This window comes from Coregonus clupeaformis, chromosome 10 (assembly GCF_020615455.1).
Source record: "Coregonus clupeaformis isolate EN_2021a chromosome 10, ASM2061545v1, whole genome shotgun sequence".
Lineage (NCBI taxonomy): Eukaryota > Metazoa > Chordata > Actinopteri > Salmoniformes > Salmonidae > Coregonus > Coregonus clupeaformis.
This window is the reverse complement of record NC_059201.1, coordinates 9,915,136-9,935,932: the sequence shown is the minus strand read 5'-3', so window position 1 is coordinate 9,935,932 and position 20,797 is coordinate 9,915,136. Positions and strand designations below refer to the sequence as shown.

The 20,797-nt window shown below is 45.3% G+C and overlaps 1 protein-coding gene across 1 annotated transcript in view; it reads right to left on the bottom strand.

The window, feature by feature from the left end:
* Positions 1-4,874: 4,874 nt before the first annotated feature.
* The window catches only part of LOC121575821 (potassium voltage-gated channel subfamily D member 3), a 128,537-nt gene continuing 112,614 nt past the window's right edge, over positions 4,875-20,797 (bottom strand). Inside the window, exons 4-7 of the mRNA XM_041889112.2 lie at positions 12,881-12,985; positions 9,832-9,924; positions 7,065-7,318; positions 4,875-5,834 (exon numbers count right to left, since the gene is read on the bottom strand). Of these exons, the coding sequence (XP_041745046.1) occupies positions 5,606-5,834; positions 7,065-7,318; positions 9,832-9,924; positions 12,881-12,985 (681 nt within the window). The 3' untranslated portion in view covers positions 4,875-5,605. The remainder of the gene's footprint in view (positions 5,835-7,064; positions 7,319-9,831; positions 9,925-12,880; positions 12,986-20,797) is intronic.

The window sequence follows — 20,797 nt, the reverse complement described above, 5'->3', positions numbered from 1 at the left end:
AAAGGAAAAAAAATGTTAGAGAGATCACAGTTGTTGTTATGGTATTATGCTAGAGAGATCACAGTTGTTGTTATGTTAGAGAGATCACCGTTGTTGTTATGGTATTATGTTAGAAATCACTGTTGTTATTATGGTATTATGATAGAGATCACCATTGTTATTATGGTATAATGCTAGAGAGAGAGAGAGAGATCACCATTGTTATTATGGTATTATGCTAGAGAGAGAGAGATCACTGTTGTTATTATGGTATTATGCTAGAGATCACCATTGTTATTATGGTATAATGCTAGAGATCACCATTGTTATTATGGTATAATGCTAGAGAGAGAGAGAGAGAGATCACCATTGTTATTATGGTATTATGCTAGAGAGAGAGAGAGAGATCACCATTGTTATTATGGTATTATGCTAGAGAGAGAGCGAGATCACTGTTGTTAATATGGTATTATGTTAGAGATCACCGTTGCTATTATGGTGTTATGCTAGAGAGAGAGAGATCACGTTGTTATTATGGTATTATGTTAGAGAGCGATCACCGTTGATAGGATAAAGTAATCCTTCTACCCCCCCTTACCCCACCCCAAAGAAAGAAAAAAAGAAGAAAAAAAACATATTGTAAAGTGGTTATCCCACTGGCTATAAGGTGAATGCACCAATTTGTAAGTCGCTCTGGATAAGAGCGTCTGCTAAATGACGTAAATGTAAATGTTGTTATTATGGTATTATGTTAGAGATCACCGTTGTTATTATGGTATTATGCTAGAGAGCGAGAGAGAGAGAGAGAGATCACCGTTGTTATTATGGTATTATGCTAGAGAGCAAGAGATCACCATTGTTATTATGGTATTATGCTAGAGAGAGAGAGAGATCACTGTTGTTATTATGGTATTATGCTAGAGAGAGAGAGATCATTGTTGTTTCTATGGTATTATGCTAGAGAGAGAGAGAGATCATTGTTGTGTCTATGGTATTATGCTAGAGAGTGAGAGCGTGATCACTGTTGTTTCTATGGTATTATGCTAGAGAGAGAGAGAGAGATCACCGGTGTTTCTAGGGTATTATGCTAGAGAGAGAGAGAGATATCACCATTGTTTCTATTGTATTATGCTAGAGAGAGAGAGAGAGAGAGAGAGAGAGAGAGAGAGAGAGAGAGAGAGAGAGAGAGAGAGAGAGAGAGAGAGAGAGAGAGAGAGAGAGAGAGAGATCACTGTTGTTTCTAAGGTAGTATGCTAGAGAGAGAGAGATCACTGTTGTTTCTAAGGTATTATGCTAGAGAGAGAGAGAGAGAGATCACAGTTGTTATTATGGTATTATGCTAGAGAGAGAGGGAGATCACCGTTTTTTCTATGGTATTATGCTAATATGTTTGTAAGATAAACTTGTTTTGTACAGTCGGTCTTCTTGTTGCATGTTGCATTCATTCAGATGCAATGAGAAGCTCTGTTACTGTTGTAACAGTATTCAGAGTTTCTTGCCCACCGCCATAATGTAATGGGATGTATGTCACATATGACAACCTTACTTTCTTTTAGTAAAGAATGTGAACACATGCGTGACCCTGACCTGCAGCTGCCCGCCTGTATGTTCCCACTTCCCCCAGCTATCTCCAGGACTAAGATGTCTGAGGAAAGTGCCAGATCACACAACAACTGTTCTCCATCCATCATCCATTGTCCCATTGCAGAGCAAAAGAACATGCTTTTAGACAGTGGTTACTAAGTTGAGTACTGGGCAGTGCATCGTCTTCAGTTTCTGGTCAACCACCTGCTTCAAACCCAGTTCCATGTACTCTTCTTTCTAATCTTAAAGGGGTCACTGCAACAGCCCCTCCCCGTCTGGTGAGCTGAGGGCCACGTCAAGTCACAGTTAGTGGCCAGATATCAGTATGCTTATATTAGCATTCATACATGACGCATTGCAGTAGCCTCTGAGTCTTTTTAAATTGCTGTCCTCTGTGCTGTATTGTTGTGTGGGCTAGAACCAAAGCCATATTGTCATCAGTTTATGTTGGAGTGAGTGCTCACCCAGTGCGAGCAAAATTGTCCCAATGCGCCATCATTGTCTTGCACAGTTTCTCCTCATCATCATCGACTGTCCCTGTAACTCTCATGAAGGGATTAAGGGAGTTGATAGGGACTGATCGGATGTTACCTTGTTTTGAAATTAATATGATCTCCACAAGCTGCTTTCTAAAATGTAGCAAAGTTGGCTCAATGGTTGAAGACAGGCCTAACCTGACCCCTTGTGGCTGTCATTGGAATAATTTACAGTAATATCGGAGGGCTATATGATTCTCATTGCACTATTTGACATTGAAGGTCAATCTAACCATTTCAACCATTAATTGAATCATTTGAACCACCAAGAAGAAATGCACTTGTAAAATAACCTTATATGCCTCAGCTAGTAATAACTTCTAATCATTGCCTCTGAACTTGTGGCGCTCACCAAATCCACTTCACTTTTCTCTCTCATATACTTAACAAGCTGCTCAGTAGTTGTGTGGTCCCACCAAAGATGGTGGATAAATGAAGATGTGTTACTCAGGCCGTTTAACATTGAAAGAAATGGTCACAGTTCCGGTCTACTTATGGGGTGGCTCTCCCATTGACACCAATGCGATAGTAGCTGGGTCTGGTCTACTTAATTCATTGACTGTATATGAACCAGAAAAAATTAGGGAGTGGAATTTTCTTGCTTCCTCTTCTGTGTCTGGTCACACTGTCAAATTATCCACAATCTGGCCACAGGCAGCCCAATTCTGAAATTTGTCTCACTAATTGGTCTTTTGAACAACCAGATCAGTTCTGAAAAAGATCTGATGTAAAAAAAGTTATGATGTGATTGGTCAAAAGACCAACTAGTGGAAAAAATATCAGAATTGGGTTGCCTGTTTTAATGCAGCCATTGAGTTTTGGGGATATGCGATTATATACATTTAAATAGAGAAGGGGACAACCAAGAAATCATAAGCCTGTCATATCACACATGATGTGATACACGCTACCACATCTGTATTTAAAGACTGGGTGTATTTAGCAAAAGTGAGTAAAATGAACGTTTTTGCCCCTTAGTTTACCTGCAAATTGCCATATGACTCAATCTGTTCCAGATGTGGTTTCACTCGGGGTAACAACAGCCAGATTGAGGAATTAACCTATTCACTTTTAATGAGGCAGGATGCTAAACACCTGAAGAACAGAACACATGACATGAGCTGCAATAATATGCCTCAGACATCTCCATTACTTCTCTGTTGTAGTTCTTTGTACCAACTTCATGTGTGAAAAATGACATGGAAATGTCCACATCAACCACTGTTTGCGAGAAAGAACGCTCACAAGTCATGTTTGGGTGGCAGATGTAAATCTTTATCTGACGCTACTTCATAGTCATTATGACACAAGACAAAGGCAAATGATAAACAACATCGGACAGAGAATACGGAGCAGACAGAAAAAACCAATTAAAAAAGAACCAAACCTAAGGAGGCGAAAAAGTAGTAAACAAACGACAACACAAATACTTTTTTGACAAGCGACCTTTTCCATTCCGTCTCGAATGGTTAAATGTGTCCATTATCATCCCATCACAACACAGTAATGAGACTACGTCAGTGTTTTCTGTAGAGGTTAGCTTCGTATTCTCTGATGACCTCGCTAAGCATGAAACAGTACACTGAATGTGTAATAGGTCTACTGTTGAATTCACGAGAAAAACTCCAGGCCCTAGTCATAGGCTATAATTTGGGCTCTATTCAATCCGTATCACGGAAGTTCAGCTTTATAGCGCGATTGACAAAAGGCAATGTTCCCGCGGTCGCGGAGACTGCATTCACGGTAAACGCTGCATGTCGGCTCAATCGAAATTACCTTTACATTTCTAGAGCGCAATCTTTTAACACTTCAGTGATACAGATTGAATAGAGCCGTTGGTCAGCTTGGTCAGCATAACCCTGGTCAGCTCATATGGCCAGGAAAAACTCCTACACATTACACATCATGGACCCAGATGTTAACCAGATGAGTGAGCAGTATTCTTTAAAGGGTGTGGTAAATGTGACAAGGCCAAAACCAGCTTGGAGACAAATTATGATTGTTGAGAACCCCCCCAATAGATATGGGTTTGTAGTATACCATTGATATTAATTTGACTCATCTTTTCACGTTACATGGTCATGTTAAAACATCTATTTCTAACATCCACATTACACATTGACTCACAACAATGGATTAGGTGGGGGTAGTATAACTGTATGCCCTTACCTCTGTCTAGACATGGCTGAGTACACAAAGTCAATACAAAAACATACAGATACCTCCAATGCAACATGGTATTTTCATATTCATTATTCAAAAACCTACAGAGTGAAATAATAATTGACACAAAAAAACATGTTTATCCGTTATAATTTTACTGTAGCACATCTTGGCAAGTAGTCACAAGCTATTCCGAAACACCAGGTACCTACAGTATGGACCTCCAATGGACAACAGTTAATGTAACCTGTAGAGGAGGCCTGTTCACATCATAGTAGGGCAATGACATGGACATTCATCGTTGCCATGGTGATTATACTGTCTTCCACTGAGCTGAAACAACAACAACTAAACTGCTAGTCTTAAAAATGAAGACAGTTTGGAAGAGAAAGAGAGAGTGACAGAGAGATAGAGAGAGAGAGAGAGGGAGAGAAAGAGAGAGAGAGAGAGAGAGAGAGAGTGAGAGAACTTGTGTGAGTGTAATATTTACTGTTAACTTTTTATTGTTTATTTCACTTTTTTTTATCCATTTCACTTGCTTTGGCAATGTAAACATATGTTTCCTATGCCAATAAAGCCCCTGGAATTGAATTGAATTGAGAGAGAGTGAGAGCGAGGGAGGGAGAGATAGAGAGAGAGAGAGGGAGTGAGAGAGAGAGACAGAGAGATAGCGAGAGAGACAGATTTGGGAAAGCAGCAATATTGTAGTGTGTCTGATGGAACATTTGTCAGAGTACCAGTAGGCATTTATGTTATTTAGATTTTAAGGACATTGTGGACAGATGGAAATGTACGTTTAAAACCCACTAAAATATGAACATTTCATAAAAGTATCACACACACACACACACACACACACACACACACACACACACACACACACACACACACACAGTGAAAATAGATAAGACAACGCAAAACATAAACACCTAAAGTTAAAACATTGATAGCTGTCTTCATCGTTCTTCAAACCTTATCTTTCAGACATTTAGGGTTGAGCTGTAGGCAGATCAAAACAATAATATGTAGGTGCAAAGTGCACAAAGACACAGTGACTTCCTTTGTCCTGTCATAATCCCACAATGCACACATACTGGCCCGTTTTAGGAAAATGCACACACCGTAGCCTACTGTACCATCAGCTGCCTTGCAGCAGTTCACTCAGTATAGCCTATCCCCTTGCTGCCTACAAGGCCATATAATCCTTGGTACACGGGGAGTTCCCTCCCATTTCTCTATCTCTGAAACGGGCGACAGGGGTCCTTCAAGGTAGAGTTCTAGTGAAAGCCTCCCTTCACCACTCCTCCTGCTCAGTCAGTCTGTGGAGTGGGTCAGTCACACAGTCACAGAGCGGACACTTTGAAGACATTGGAGCTGGCTGTGGTGTTAATACTGGCGACCTCTGGGCCGGTGGAGGGTGGGGGGGGTCTGCGCTGGGGGGGTCCGTGGAGACCGTCCCCGTCCGGGGTGGCAGAGTGGGGTGTGGGGATGCTGATGATCGCTGTGGTGATCTGACCGCCCTTGCAGTTGATCAGACCCATCTCGTCTGTCTTCATGTTGAGACTAGAGCGACTGAGAGTGAAGAGAGAGAGAGACAGAAAGTGGAGAGAGAGAGAGAAAGAGAGAGTAAGAAAGATAGAGAGAGAAAGACAGAAAGACAGACAGACAGAGAGGGTGGAATAATAATGTAAAAGTACTGTCATTTTACAAATGGCCCAACAACTTGTAACAAAAGCGCTAGATACAACCCTACAGCGACATCTAGTGTTTTCTATGGGGACTGCAGGTGTGCATGACGCATGTCTGTGCCGAGTATGATTAAGTTGCACTATGACACTGATCTAAGATCAGCTTAGTCCAGTTAAAGTTGATTGTAGACCTCTGCCTAAGGAGAGGCAACTTGGATAGGATACAACCTGCAATGGATACGTTTTAGGTTTTATTTATTCACACCAAAGAAAAGAAGGCAAAGACAAAACAGTACAGAAAAAAAAACCCGGGTAAAAACGGTGTTCAGGTGAGGTTGGAAGCCCAAAAGGGCTTATATGAAAACCACACCACAAATATAAGTACAAAAAAAATGTACTGGCCCAGACAATATTACAGTAAATGAGAGATGGGTAAATTAAGCTATAGTATAGAGTTAGGAAGCAAGCCTGATGAACCAAACCACTAATCTTTCTGATGATACCAACAGATTTCATCACTTTGCTACAGACATATTGAATATGATCTTTCCATGATAACTTTTCATCAATTAGAACTCAAAGGAATCTAGTGGATGTGACTTGTTCCATTTCATTCCCTTTCTTTCTTTTCTTAGTCTTACTAGTGAATACAATAAAGTTGGATTTTTTTTACATTTAAAGATAATTTGTTTATCTGGAACCATTCAGAAAATGTGGCCATACCTGAGTTGGCTTCATTAATTAGTGAATACAAATTATTGTGTGATAAAATCTAATTGGTGTCATCAGCAAAGAGAATGGGAAGTACGGTAGAAGACACAGCAGCAAGGTCATTGATATAGATTAGGAATGACAAAGGTCCAATTATCGAACCCTGTGGCACACAACAGGATATCTTGGCCCTGGTAGATGCACAGCCATTTGCATTAACACATTGTTCTCTATCATAAACATAACTAAATAAACAATTGTATAATCATGAAAACCGTAATAATGCTAATTTTAAAGTAATATTTCCATGATCAACCGTGTCAAACGCTTCAGATAATTCTAAAAAGATGCCAAGAGCGTATTCAACCTGTCTCCATGTGCCTGGCTGCCTGCAGTCTCTAACCTGGTGGTGTGGGGTGGCTTGTCCCCACACTGGATGTGGAGGGCTCTGAGCTCCTGTAGTGGGCCCTGCTGATGGCTGGGCTGGAGGGGCATGCTGGAGTTGGGCAGGGGGGAGTTCCTCTTCACCCGGCGGGTACAGCAGGTGCCTATGGGCCCGTCTTGGCTGGAGAGGGAGGGGCTACGGGAGGTGTAGCTCTGGACCGTGGTCTCCAGACAGTTCTGTTCATACAGCTGTTCATCCATAAACTCATGGGCCTGTGGAGGAGGAGGGGCATTATATAAGTGAATATATAAGGTTTATATAGTGATATAATAGTTGTTATAAGATTTATATAGTGATATAATAGTTGTTATAAGGTTTATATAGTGATAGAATAGTTGCTATCACTGTATAATAAAACAAGATCTCAAAGGATGTGGGGCATGTCAACTCCTCTCAATAACAACATTGGATAACATGTTTCCTTTATTTGAATAATGAATAAGACTATGTTTCAGTATGGCTGGACTATTGTTTTCTAGTCATTGAGTATGTTAGAGTATGGTTAGAGTATGGTTTTCTAGTCATTGAGTATGTTAAGAGTATGATTAGATGGAGGGCTCTCCAACCCTGTTCCCGGAAAGCTACCCTCCTGTAGGTTTTCGCTCTAACCCCAGTTGTAACTAGATTAGGGTTGGAGCGAAAACCTACAGGATGGTAGCTCTCCTGGAAGAGGATTGGAGAGCCCTGGGTTAGAGTATGGTTTTCCAGTCATTGAGTATGTTAGAGTATGGTTTTCTAGTTATAAAGTATGTTAGAGTTTGATTAGAGTATGGTTTTCTAGGCATAGAGTATGTTAGAGTATGCTTTTCTAGTTATCGAGTATGTTAGAGTATGGTTTTCTAGTCATAGAGTACAGTGGGGAAAAAAAGAATTTAGTCAGCCACCAATTGTGCAAGTTCTCCCACTTAAAAAGAGGAGAGAGGCCTGTAATTTTCATCATAGGTACACGTCAACTATGACAGACAAAATGAGAAAAAAAAATCCAGAAAATCACATTGTAGCATTTTTTATGAATTTATTTGCAAATTATGGTGGAAAAAAAGTATTTGGTCAATAACAAAAGTTTCTCAATACTTTGTTATATACCCTTTGTTGGCAATGACACAGGTCAAACGTTATCTGTAAGTCTTCACAAGGTTTTCACACACTGTTGCTGGTATTTTGGCCCATTCCTCCATGCAGATCTCCTCTAGAGCAGTGATGTTTTGGCGCTGTCGCTGGGCAACACAGACTTTCAACCCTCCAAAGATTTTCTATGGGGTTGAGATCTGGAGACTGGCTAGGCCACTCCAGGACCTTGAAATGCTTCTTACGAAGCCACTCCTTCTTTGCCCGGGCGGTGTGTTTGGGATCATTGTCATGCTGAAAGACCCAGCCACGTTTCATCTTCAATGCCCTTGCTGATGGAAGGAGGTTTTCACTCAAAATCTCACGATACATGGCCCCATTCATTCTTTCCTTTACACGGATCAGTCGTCCTGGTCCCTTTGCAGAAAAACAGCCCCAAAGCATGATGTTTCCACCCCCATGCTTCACAGTAGGTATGGTGTTCTTTGTATGCAACTCAGCATTCTTTGTCCTCCAAACACGACCGAGTTGAGTTTTTACCAAAAAGTTATATTTTGGTTTCATCTGACCATATGACATTCTCCCAATCCTCTTCTGGATCATCCAAATGCACTCTAGCAAACTTCAGACGGGCCTGGACATGTACTGGCTTAAGCAGGGGGACACGTCTGGCACTGCAGGATTTGAGTCCCTGCGGCGTAGTGTGTTACTGATGGTAGGCTTTGTTACTTTGGTCCCAGCTCTCTGCAGGTCATTCACTAGGTCCCCCCGTGTGGTTCTGGGATTTTTGCTCACCGTTCTTGTGATCATTTTGACCCCACGGGGTGAGATCTTGCGTGGAGCCCCAGATCGAGGGAGATTATCAGTGGTCTTGTATGTCTTCCATTTCCTAATAATTGCTCCCACAGTTGATTTCTTCAAACCAAGCTGCTTACCTATTGCAGATTCAGTCTTCCCAGCCTGGTGCAGGTCTACAATTTTGTTTCTGGTGTCCTTTGACAGCTCTTTGGTCTTGGCCATAGTGGAGTTTGGAGTGTGACTGTTTGAGGTTGTGGACAGGTGTCTTTTATACTGATAACAAGTTCAAACAGGTGCCATTAATACAGGTAACGAGTGGAGGACAGAGGAGCCTCTTAAAGAAGAAGTTACAGGTCTGTGAGAGCCAGAAATCTTGCTTGTTTGTAGGTGACCAAATACTTATTTTCCACCATAATTTGCAAATAAATTCATAAAAAATCCTACAATGTGATTCTCTGGATTTTTCTCTCTCAATTTGTCTGTCATAGTTGACGTTTACCTATGATGAAAATTACAGGCCTCTCTCATCTTTTTAAGTGGGAGAACTTGCACAATTGGTGGCTGACTAAATACTTTTTTCCCCCACTGTATGTTAGAGTATGGTTAGAGTATGGTTGTCTAGGCGTAGCGTATGTTAGAGTATGGTTTTCTAATCATACAGTATGTTAGAGTATGGTTATAGTATTGTTTTCTAGTCATAGAGTATGTTAGAGTATGGTTAGAGTATGGTTATCTAGTCATCTAGTCATAGACTATGTTAGAGTATGGTTAGAGTATGGTTTTCTATTCATAGAGTATGTTAGAGTATGGTTAGAGTATGGTTTTCTAGTCATAGAGTATGGTTGGACTAGAGACTTACAGTGGTCTTCTCCAGACAGTGCAAAAGATGGTGGTGTTGGCTCTCTAATAATGACATGCTCTTGCTGAGCTGCAGTTCCTCCTCCTCTGAGCCCTTAGTGGAGACACACAAAACACACAGAAACACACAGAAACACATACAGAAACACATAAAACACACAAAAAATTAACATTAACAGTCACATACATGGCATACAGATGTAGGATCTTAATTTGAGCCAGTCTGCTACAGCAGGAAAATAATCCTGCAGCAACAGGAAATGCACATTTTTATGGGATTATAATTAATATACATTTTCTTAGGGGTTGACACATTTTCCGTTTGGGCAAATCAAGTCTGAAATTTCAACGTGGAAATAACAAACTTTAGAAGCCTTTTTAAACCTCAAATACACTATAGGTTTGCATTGCTCTGCAGGAAAATTCTCAGCAACAAAATAGTGATCAAATTAAGATCCTACATCTGTACAATGGTACAAGTGTGTGGTTTAGCCAATTGAACTCAAGGCATTTTGTTTCATTATCAATAGCTACCAGACAGGTAAAGATTGTATGTGTCACTGATGTTTCAGTCTTTGCTGACAGAATTCAAGTGGATAGAGGATGTTGCATGTGTAGGTTTTCATTGTAACCTCATGTGATGGCTGATTAAATACCTCGTGGATATTGTTTTGCTTGTAAGGTTGTTGCTTCAAAGAGTTGAAGAGGAGAGAAGAGACAGCGACAGAAAAAAATTAAGACAGAAATGGCTTTACTTCTCATATGGATCATTCTCTACAATTTCTTTTTTTAACCCCCTTTTTCTCCCCAATTTCGTGATATACAATTGCGATCCAATTACGCTCTTGTCTCATCGCTGCAACTCGAGTCATGCGTCCTCCGAAATATGACCCGCCAAACCGCGCTTCTTAACACCCGCCCTCTTAACCCGGAAGCCAGCCGCACCAATGTGCCGAAGTCGGCCTCCTGTAGCTCAGTTGGTAGAGCATGGCGCTTGCAACGCCAGGGTTGTGGGTTCGATTCCCACGGGGGACCAGTATGAAAAATGTATGCACTCACTAACTGTAAGTTGCTCTGGATAAGAGCGTCTGCTAAATGACTAAAATGTAAAATGAAGTCAGCATACAGGCACCCAGCCCGCCACAAGGAGTCGCTAGAGCGCGATAAGCCAAGTAAAGCACCCCCGGCCAAACCCTCCCCTAACCCGGATGAAGCTGGGCCAATTGTGCGCCGGCCTATGGGATCCCCGGTTGTGACACAGCCTGGGATGGAACCCTTAAACCGCTGCGCCACTCGGGAGGATCCCATTCTCTACCATTTCAATGAAACATCATTTGATCTAGCAGTTAAACATTTAACTGTTTTCAACAACAATTATGGTAAAACACATTTTAAAAACAATATGCAGACACACCTCCTGTTTGCAACAAATGCTGCTAGGCACAACATTGGACAAAATCTGGAAATACTTTTGTCTCCATCAACAGAGATCTGTTCCATTTAGTCTCATTCAAATTCCACACACAGTCAGTTCAGTGGACAGTTAACACAGCGTTTCTCTGAAGGATTACTCTATGAAGGTTTTTAAGTTGGATGAATTAATCTGGAAGTATAGCCTATCTCCTGTGAGTTACTTTTGCTTGTTGATGTGTGGGGTAGTAGCAAACAAATTACAAAGAAGATAAAACCAAACAGAGCTTGTCATCTGACTGAGAAAAACCACAAGGGGAGACAATCTTCACAACTCCGTAGAGGACAGAGTTAGCCAGTTCTTCTTTCAGCTATAGTATGTGGGCCCACACAGCCCTAACTGCGGTGACAAGACAGTAATTCAAAGTGCCAGAGCGCTGGCAGCCGTATCACAGCCCTGGTAAAACCACTGACTAAATGAAGCCTCTGAATGCTTTAGCTTTACAGATGGCATTTATATGATCATTTTTACTTTTCCAAAACTCGCATGGACATTGTGCTCCAAGTCTATTACACAGTAGATGTAAAGGGCCGTGCTACAGTTAACCAGAGTGTTGCTGAGAGCATGCCAGTCATGTCCGTCTGTGACATTTATTATGGTAATCCATCCACCACTCCCTAAGAAGAGATATGGGACGTTTGTCCATAAATGCCTGCTGTGATGCACCCCTATCGTTTAATTTCTCACACAACATGAATCCTACCATATTTAAATTAATCCCACAACATGAATACTAATATTGTTTAATTTCTCCCACAACATCCCACAATGAATACTAATGCCTGCTAAATCGATGGCATAATTTAGAGCCATTTGCTACTGTAATCTTTCAATGTAGCAGCCAGCACATTCATGGACAATAACAAAATGTGACACATACAAAAGCAAAGCAGGTGCTTTCAACACAATAACAGTTTTCCTTCTCCCCTTTGACCATGTTTAATTAGGGCTACAGAGAAGACAACATGCCTGACTTGGCTTCATAACCTGGAAAACAAGACACAACAGACTTGTGAACTGAAAGGAGACTCAAGACAACAGAGAGAACTAAAACTGACAGCAGAGAGCACTAAAACTGACAGCAGAGAGAACTAAAACTGACAGCAGAGAGAACTAAAACGGACAACAGAGAGCACTAAAACTGACAGCAGGGAGCACTAAAACTGACAGCAGAGAACTAAAACTGATAGCAAGGTGAAATGGGAGCAGGCCAAGACAGTAAAGACATAGGAGATACTGTCTGGTTAGTAATAAAGAAGCCCAGACAATCACAATAATCAGTCTAGTCAAAGACATTACAGCAACACGATGCCTCAAAGAATGGATTCACTGCTGTTAAATTCTGCTGTTCTGATGAGTAACCGGGCCTGTGATCTGAAGACTTGCGTTAGCTCCCCAAGCTAATGCTTGAGCTTTAGTTCAGCGGGCTAACTCAGCCTTGTGGTATTCACCACCTGGTGCAGACATCCTGGGTTCAAACTGAGTTGGTCACATGTGCATATCTCAAACTAGGACTGGGTCCTTTAGCTCAGTGGGCTAATGCAGTCTTGGGCCCTCAGAGGTCAAAGGTGAGCCTTACCGTGAGCTCCAGCAGGTCGTTGAGGAGGTCGTTGCGTTTGCTCTGGAGGAAGCCTGTGCAGGAGCTGCCCGCCTGGGCTATTCTTATCCTGGCCAGTCTGGCTTTCTGTGTGGGGAGAGGTCAACGTGTCAGACCCAGACAGGTATGAGATATGTCTTATCATCTAATGGTGAGAATGTGCAGCCTCATCACCCCTTCCCTGGATGATGTAAAATTATGACTTGTATTATTATGGCTTGAAAGGTTTTAGAGTTTCCTATGGTTCGATCTATTTCATGTTAGCTATTATGGTCTATTTAATCTTAGTGCAATTTCTGCTTTTGGCAGGATACTGAGGCACTTCCAATGGATCCTTGCTGGGGCATAACAATACACAAAAAAGCTAAACAGAAGCTAATTGTAGACGGAAATCCTGCTGCCAAATCTATCAGTGTAAAAACATTGACATGCTGATAATGATGAGGATGAAGATGATGGTAAAGTGTGTTTTGAGTCTGTCAATCCATGCAAGACTTCCAAAGTTCTCTCTTGTTCTAAATCCTAGAGATCTTTTCTTGATCTTGTTGTGTCCGTGACTTATGAAACGGCTTTACAGTATGGTGAATGCATTTGATGCAAAAGCGTATTCAGTATCAAGAGAGTGTAAAGAGGTGGATAGAATTGATTCACATGTCTCTTGTCTGACAAAGATAATAGATTACCTCAATATTATGACTGTAACAAAGGGTTAGATCCACACTATAATGTACTACCACCTACATTGCATGTACCATTTTGAAAAAGCATTATTGCAAAGGTTTTCTGTTGAGAGCAAGACATTAGCTTGAAATACAGTATACTGTCTTACCAGTGTAAGATTGTACAGTGGTGGTGATTAATCTATTTTTCAGTCCTGTTCATATCACAATTTATCAAACTATCCTTCAGCCCCAGTCTCCCTTGTAGCTAAAGCAGCAGGTTTTCCTCTCATAGTCTCTTTATATACTGTCGTTTTCTCTCAGCAATCATGATTCATTCTCCATCTCTATGACGGAATCATAAGTGAAGTTATTGGTAAAACAAAGAGTAAGTCGAGATCACAGGGGACATCTGAGAGAGAAAATAAAGGTGAGATTCAAGTGACTACCTGAGATACAGTGCATTCAGAAAGTATTCAGACCCCTTGACTTTTTCCACATTTTGTTATGTTACAGCCTTATTCTAAAATGGATTAAATAAATAAATAAAATCCTCAGCAATCTACACACAATATCCCATAATGACAAAGCGAAAACAGGTTTTTAGACATTTTTGCAAATGTATTAAACATAAAAAACAGAAATACCTTATTTACATCCTGTTTCCATTGATCATCTTGAAATGTTTCTACAACTTGTGTGGAGTCCACCTGTGGTAAATTCAATTGATTGGACATGATTTGGAAAGGCACACACCTGTCTATTTAAGGTCCCACAGTTGCCAAGCCATGAGGACGAAGGAATTGTCCGTAGAGCTCTGAGACAGGATTGTGTCGAGGCACAGATCTGGGGAAGGGTACCAAAATATGTCTGCAGCATTGAAGGTCCCAAAGAACACAGTAGCTTCCATCATTCTTAAATGGAAGAAGTTAGGAACCACCAAGACTCTTCCTAGAGCTGGCCGCCCGGCCAAACTGAGCAATCGGGGGAGAAGGGCCTTGGTCAGGGAGGTGACCAAGAACCTGATGGTCACTCTGACAGATCTCTAGAGTTCCTTTGTGGAGATGGGAGAACCTTCCAGAAGGACAACCATCCCTGCAGCACTCCACCAATCAGGCCTTTATGGTAGAGTGGCCAGACGGAAGCCACTCCTCAGTAAAAGGCACATGACAGCCCGCTTGGAGTTTGCCAAAAGGCACCTAAAGACTCTCAGACCATGAGAAACAAGATTCTCTGGTATGATGAAACCAAGATTGAACTCTTTGGCCCGAATGCCAAGCGTAACGTCTGGAGGAAACCTGGCACCATCCCTACGGTGAAGCATGGTGGTGGCAGCATCATGCTGTGGGAATATTTTTCAGCGGCAGGGACTGGGAGACTAGTCAGGATCGAGGCAAAGATGAATGGAGCAAAGTACAGAGAGTTCCTTGATGAAAACCTGCTCCAGAGCGCTCAGGACCTCAGACTGGGGCGAAGGTTCAACCTTCCATCAGGACAATGACCCTAAGCACACAGCCAAGACAATGCAGGAGTGGCTTCGGGACAAGTCTCTGAATGTCCTTGAGTGGCCCAGCCAGAGCCCGGACTTGAACCCGATCAAACATCTCTGAAGAGTACTGAAAATAGCTGTGCAGCAACGCTCCCCATCCAACCTGACAGAGCTTGAGAGGATCTTCAGAGAAGAATGGGAGAAACTTCCCAAATACGGATGTGCCAAGCTTGTAGTGTCATACCCAAGAAGACTGTAGGCTGTAATCGCTGCCAAAGGTGCTTCAACAAAGTACTGAGTAAAGGGTCTGAATACTTATATAAATGTAATATTTCCATTTTTGTCATTATGGGGTATTGTCTGTAGATTGATGAGGAAGAAAAACAATTTAATCAAGTTTAGAATAAGGCTGTAATGTAACAAAATGTGGAAAAAGTCAAGGGGTCTGAATACTTTCCAAAGGCACTGTAACAGTCTAATGTGCTTTTCAATCGTTCAAGGTGAGTGTAATTTCTTTAACCTTGGTCCGGGCGATGGCTTTGCACAAACACACTTTAGAAATCCTAAAAAGAGTTGGAGCATCGCTTCTCCCTGAAGACTCCTGTGATGTAATGGAAACCATTACATGGTTTAGAGGTTTGGTGATTCAACCTGTGAGACAACCTGTGTTGTCCTTGGGGATTACAGAGCGTGTGGCTATGTGTGACTGAGCCAGCACCTATAGCCTGGTCCCAGATCTGTTTGTAATATCTTGCCAACTCCTACGTCATTGACAAGACAGCACAAACAGATCCGGGATCAGGCCAGCACTTCTATGCTGCTGCTTTCTCTGCCCCTCACCAGTGGGAAATATAGGACATGTAATTTAAATGAGCAGGCTGCCTGTCTCATGGCATTTGCTTTACTCAGACATTGATCAAAAGCTTCATTTGACGCAGGAAAAACTTAAATGAATAAAATGAAAAACTGGAGCAGTATCTAACTGAAAGGAGGCTTTGGAAATGTTAGTGATGTGCACTGATGGTTTCTTTAACAAAAAAAGAACAAAAAACGTTCAAACTGAATCCTGTTCAACTTCCTTCCATCTCTCTTCACTCTGTGCTGTCTGGGGGAGTGGATGTTTCACTCATTCAGCTGTGGCCATACTGCATCCCCAGCCACAGCTCATCCACAGCTCATCCACAGCTCATCCACAGCTCATCCATAGCCCAGCTACAGCTCATCCACAGCCCAGCCACAGCCCAGCCACAGCTCATCCACAGCCCAGCCACAGCCCAGCCACAGCTCATCCACAGCCCAGCTACAGCTCATCCACAGCCCATCCACAGCTCATCCACAGCCCAGCTACAGCTAATCCACAGCCCAGCCACAGCCCATCCACAGCTCATCCACAGCTCATCTATAGCCCAGCTACAGCCCAGCCACAGCCCAGCCACAGCTCATCCACAGCTCATCCACAGCTCATCCACAGCTCATCCACAGCCTAGCCACAGCTCATCCACAGCTCATCCACAGCCACAGCCCATCTACAGCTCATCCACAGCCCAGGAGTAAAGCAGAGTGTTTGTCTGAGCTAATTTAATGGAGCCCACATTGTCTCTCTCTCTGGCCCTGAAGGCACACTGTCTCTCTCTCTGGCCCTGAAGGCACACTGTCTCTCTCTCTGGCCCTGAAGGCACACTGTCTCTCTGGCCCTGAAGGCACACTGTCTCTTTCTCTGGCCCTGAAGGCACACTGTCTCTCTCTCTGGCCCTGAAGGCACACTGTCTCTCTCTCTGGCCCTGAAGGCACACTGTCTCTCTGGCCCTGAAGGCACACTGTCTCTTTCTCTGGCCCTGAAGGCACACTGTCTCTCTCTCTGGCCCTGAAGGCACACTGTCTCTCTCTCTGGCCCTGAAGGCACACCGTCTCTCTCTCTGGCCCTGAAGGCACACTGTCTCTCTGGCCCTGAAGGCACACTCTCTCTCTCTGGCCCCGAAGGCACACTGTCTCTCTGGCCCTGAAGGCACACTGTCTCTCTCTCTGGCCCTGAAGGCACACTGTCTCTCAAAAAAAAAAAAAAAAACTTTCAAACTGAATCCTGTTCAACTTCCTTCCATCTCTCTTCACTCTGTGGTGTCTGGGGGAGTGGATGTTTCACTCATTCAGCTGTGGCCATACTGCAGCCCCAGCCACAGCTCATCCACAGCTCATCCACAGCTCATCCACAGCCCAGCCACAGCTCATCCATAGCCCAGCTACAGCTCATCCACAGCCCAGCCACAGCCCAGCCACAGCTCATCCACAGCTCATCCACAGCCCAGCCACAGCCCAGCAACAGCTCATCCACAGCTCATCCACAGCTCATCCACCGCCCAGCTACAGCTCATCCACAGCCCAGCTACAGCTTATCCACAGCCCAGCCACAGCTCATCCACAGCTCATCCACAGCTCACCCACAGCCCAGCCACAGCTCATCCACAGCCCAGCTACATCTTATCCACAGCCCAGCCACAGCTCATCCACAGCGCAGCTACAGCTCATCCACAGCCCAGCTACAGCTCATCCACAGCCCAGCCACAGCTCATCCACAGCTCATCCACAGCTCATTCACAGCCCAGCCACAGCTCATCCACAGCCCAGCTACAGCTCATCCACAGCTCATCCACAGCCACAGACCAGCTACAGTCCAGCCACAGCCCAGCCACAGCTCATCCACAGCTCATCCACAGCCACAGCCCAGCCACAGCTCATCCACAGCTCATCCACAGCCCAGCTACAGCTCATCCACAGCACAGCTACAGCTCACCCCAGCCCAGCCACAGCTCATCCACAGCTCATCCATAGCCCAGCTACAGCTCATCCACAGCCCAGCCACAGCCCAGCCACAGCTCATCCACAGCCACAGCCCAGATACAGCCCAGCCACAGCCCAGCCACAGCTCATCCACATCTCATCCACAGCCACAGCCCAGCCACAGCTCATCCACAGCCCAGCCACAGCTCATCCACAGCTCATCCACAGCTCATCCATAGCCCAGCTACAGCTCATCCACAGCCCAGCCACAGCTCATCCACAGCCACAGCCCAGCCACAGCTCATCCAAAGCCCAGCCACAGCTCATCCACAGCTCATCCACAGCTAATCCACAGCCCATCCACAGCCCAGGAGTAAAGTAATAGTCTTCTCTGAGCAGAGTGTTTGTCTGAGCTAATTTAATGGAGCCCACACTGTCTCTCTCTCTGGCCCTGAAGGCACACTGTCTCTCTCTCTGGCCCTGAAGGCACAATGTCTCTCTCTGGCCCTGAAGGCACACTGTCTCTCTCTCTGGCCCTGAAGGCACACTGTCTCTCTGGCCCTGAAGGCACACTCTCTCTCTCTGGCCCTGAAGGCACACTCTCTCTCTGGCCCTGAAGGCACACTGTCTCTCTCTCTGGCCCTGAAGGCACACTACTCTCTCTGGCCCTGAAGGCACACTCTCTCTCTGGCCCTGAAGGCACACTGTCTCTCTCTGGCCCTGAAGGCACACTCTCTCTCTGGCCCTGAAGGCACACTGTCTCTCTCTCTGGCCCTGAAGGCACAATGTCTCTCTCTCTGGCCCTGAAGGCACAATGTCTCTCTCTCTGGCCCTGAAGGCACACTGTCTCTCTCTCTGGCCCTGAAGGCACACTGTCTCTCTGGCCCTGACGGCACACTGTCTCTCTCTCTGGCCCTGACGGCACACTGTCTCTCTCTCTGGCCCTGAAGGCACACTGTCTCTCTGGCCCTGAAGGCACACTGTCTCTCTCTCTGGCCCTGAAGGCACAATGTCTCTCTCTCTGGCCCTGAAGGCACACCGTCTCTCTGGCCCTGAAGGCACACTGTCTCTCTCTCTGGCCCTGAAGGCACAATGTCTCTCTCTCTGGCCCTGAAGGCACACTGTCTCTCTCTCTGGCCCTGAAGGCACACTGTCTCTCTCTCTAGCCCTGAAGGCACACTGTCTCTCTCTCTGGCCCTGAATGCACACTGTCTCTCTCTCTGGCCCTGAAGGCACACTGTCTCTCTCTCTAGCCATGAAGGCACACTGTCCCTCTCTCTGGCCCTGAAGGCACACTGTCTCTCTCTCTCTGGCCCTGAAGGCACACTGTCTCTCTCTCTGGCCCTGAAGGCACACTGTCTCTCTCTCTCTGGCTCTGAAGGCACACTGTCTCTGGCCCTGACGGCACTCTGTCTCTCTCTCTGGCCCTGAAGGCACACTGACTCTCTGGCCCTGATGGCACACTGTCTCTCTCTCTGGCCCTGAAGGCACACTGACTCTCTGGCCTTGAAGGCACACTGTCTCTCTCTCTGGACCTGAAGGCACACTGTCTCTCTCTCTGGCCCTGAAGGCACACTGTCTCTCTCTCTCTGGCCCTGTAGGCACACTGTCTCTCTGACCCTGACGGCACACTGTCTCTCTTTCTGGCCCTGAAGGCACACTGTCTCTCTCTCTGGCCCTGTAGGCACACTGTCTCTCTGGCCCTGAAGGCACACTGTCTCTCAGGCCCTGAAGGCACACTCTCTCTCTCTGGCCCTGTAGGCACACTGTCTCTCTCTCTGGCCCTGAAGGCACACTGTCTCTCTCTCTGGCCCTGAAGGCACACTGTCTCTCTCTCTGGCCCTGAAGGCACACTGTCTCTCTCTCTGGCCCTGAAGGCACACTGTCTCTCTCTCTGGCCCTGAAGGCACACTCTCTCTCTCTGGCCCTGAAGGCACACTGTCTCTCTGGCCCTGAAGGCACACTGTCTCTCTCTCTGGCCCTGAAGGCACACTGTCTCTCTCTCTGGCCCTGAAGGCACACTGTCTCTCTCTCTGGCCCTGTAGGCACACTGTCTCTCTGGCCCTGAAGGCACACTGTCTCTCTCTCTGGCCCTGAAGGCACACTGTCTCTATCTCTGGCCCTGAAGGCACACTGTCTCTCTCTCTGGCCCTGTAGGCACACTGTCTCTCTGGCCCTGAAGGCACACTGTCTCTCTCTCTGGCCCTGAAGGCACACTGTCTCTCTGGCCCTGAAGGCACACTGTCTCTCTCTCTGGCCCTGAAGGCACACTGTCTCTCTCTGGCCCTGAAGGCACACTGTCTCTCTCTGGCCCTGAAGGCACACTGTCTCTCTCTGGCCCTGAAGGCACACTGTCTCTCTGGCCCTGAAGGCACACTGTCTCTCTCTCTGGCCCTGAAGGCACAATGTCTCTCTCTGGCCCTGAAGGCACACTGTCTCTCTCTCTGGCCCTGAAGGCACACTGTCTCTCTGGCCCTGAAGGCACACTGTCTCTCTCTCTGGCCCTGAAGGCACACTGTCTCTCTCTCTGGCCCTGAAGGCACACTGTCTCTCTCTCTAGCCCTGAAGGCACACTGTCCCTCTCTCTGGCCCTGAAGGCACACTGTCTCTCTCTCTCTGGCCCTGAAGGCACACTGTCTCTCTCTCTCTGGCTCTGAAGGCACCCTGTCTCTGGCCCTGACGGCACTCTGTCTCTCTCTCTGGCCCTGAAGGCACACTGACTCTCTGGCCCTGATGGCACACTGTCTCTCTCTCTGGCCCTGAAGGCACACTGACTCTCTGGCCTTGAAGGCACACTGTCTCTCTCTCTCTGGACCTGAAGGCACACTGTCTCTCTCTCTCTGGCCCTGTAGGCACACTGTCTCTCTCTCTCTGGCCCTGTAGGCACACTGTCTCTCTGACCCTGACGGCACACTGTCTCTCTTTCTGGCCCTGAAGGCACACTGTCTCTCTCTCTGGCCCTGTAGGCACACTGTC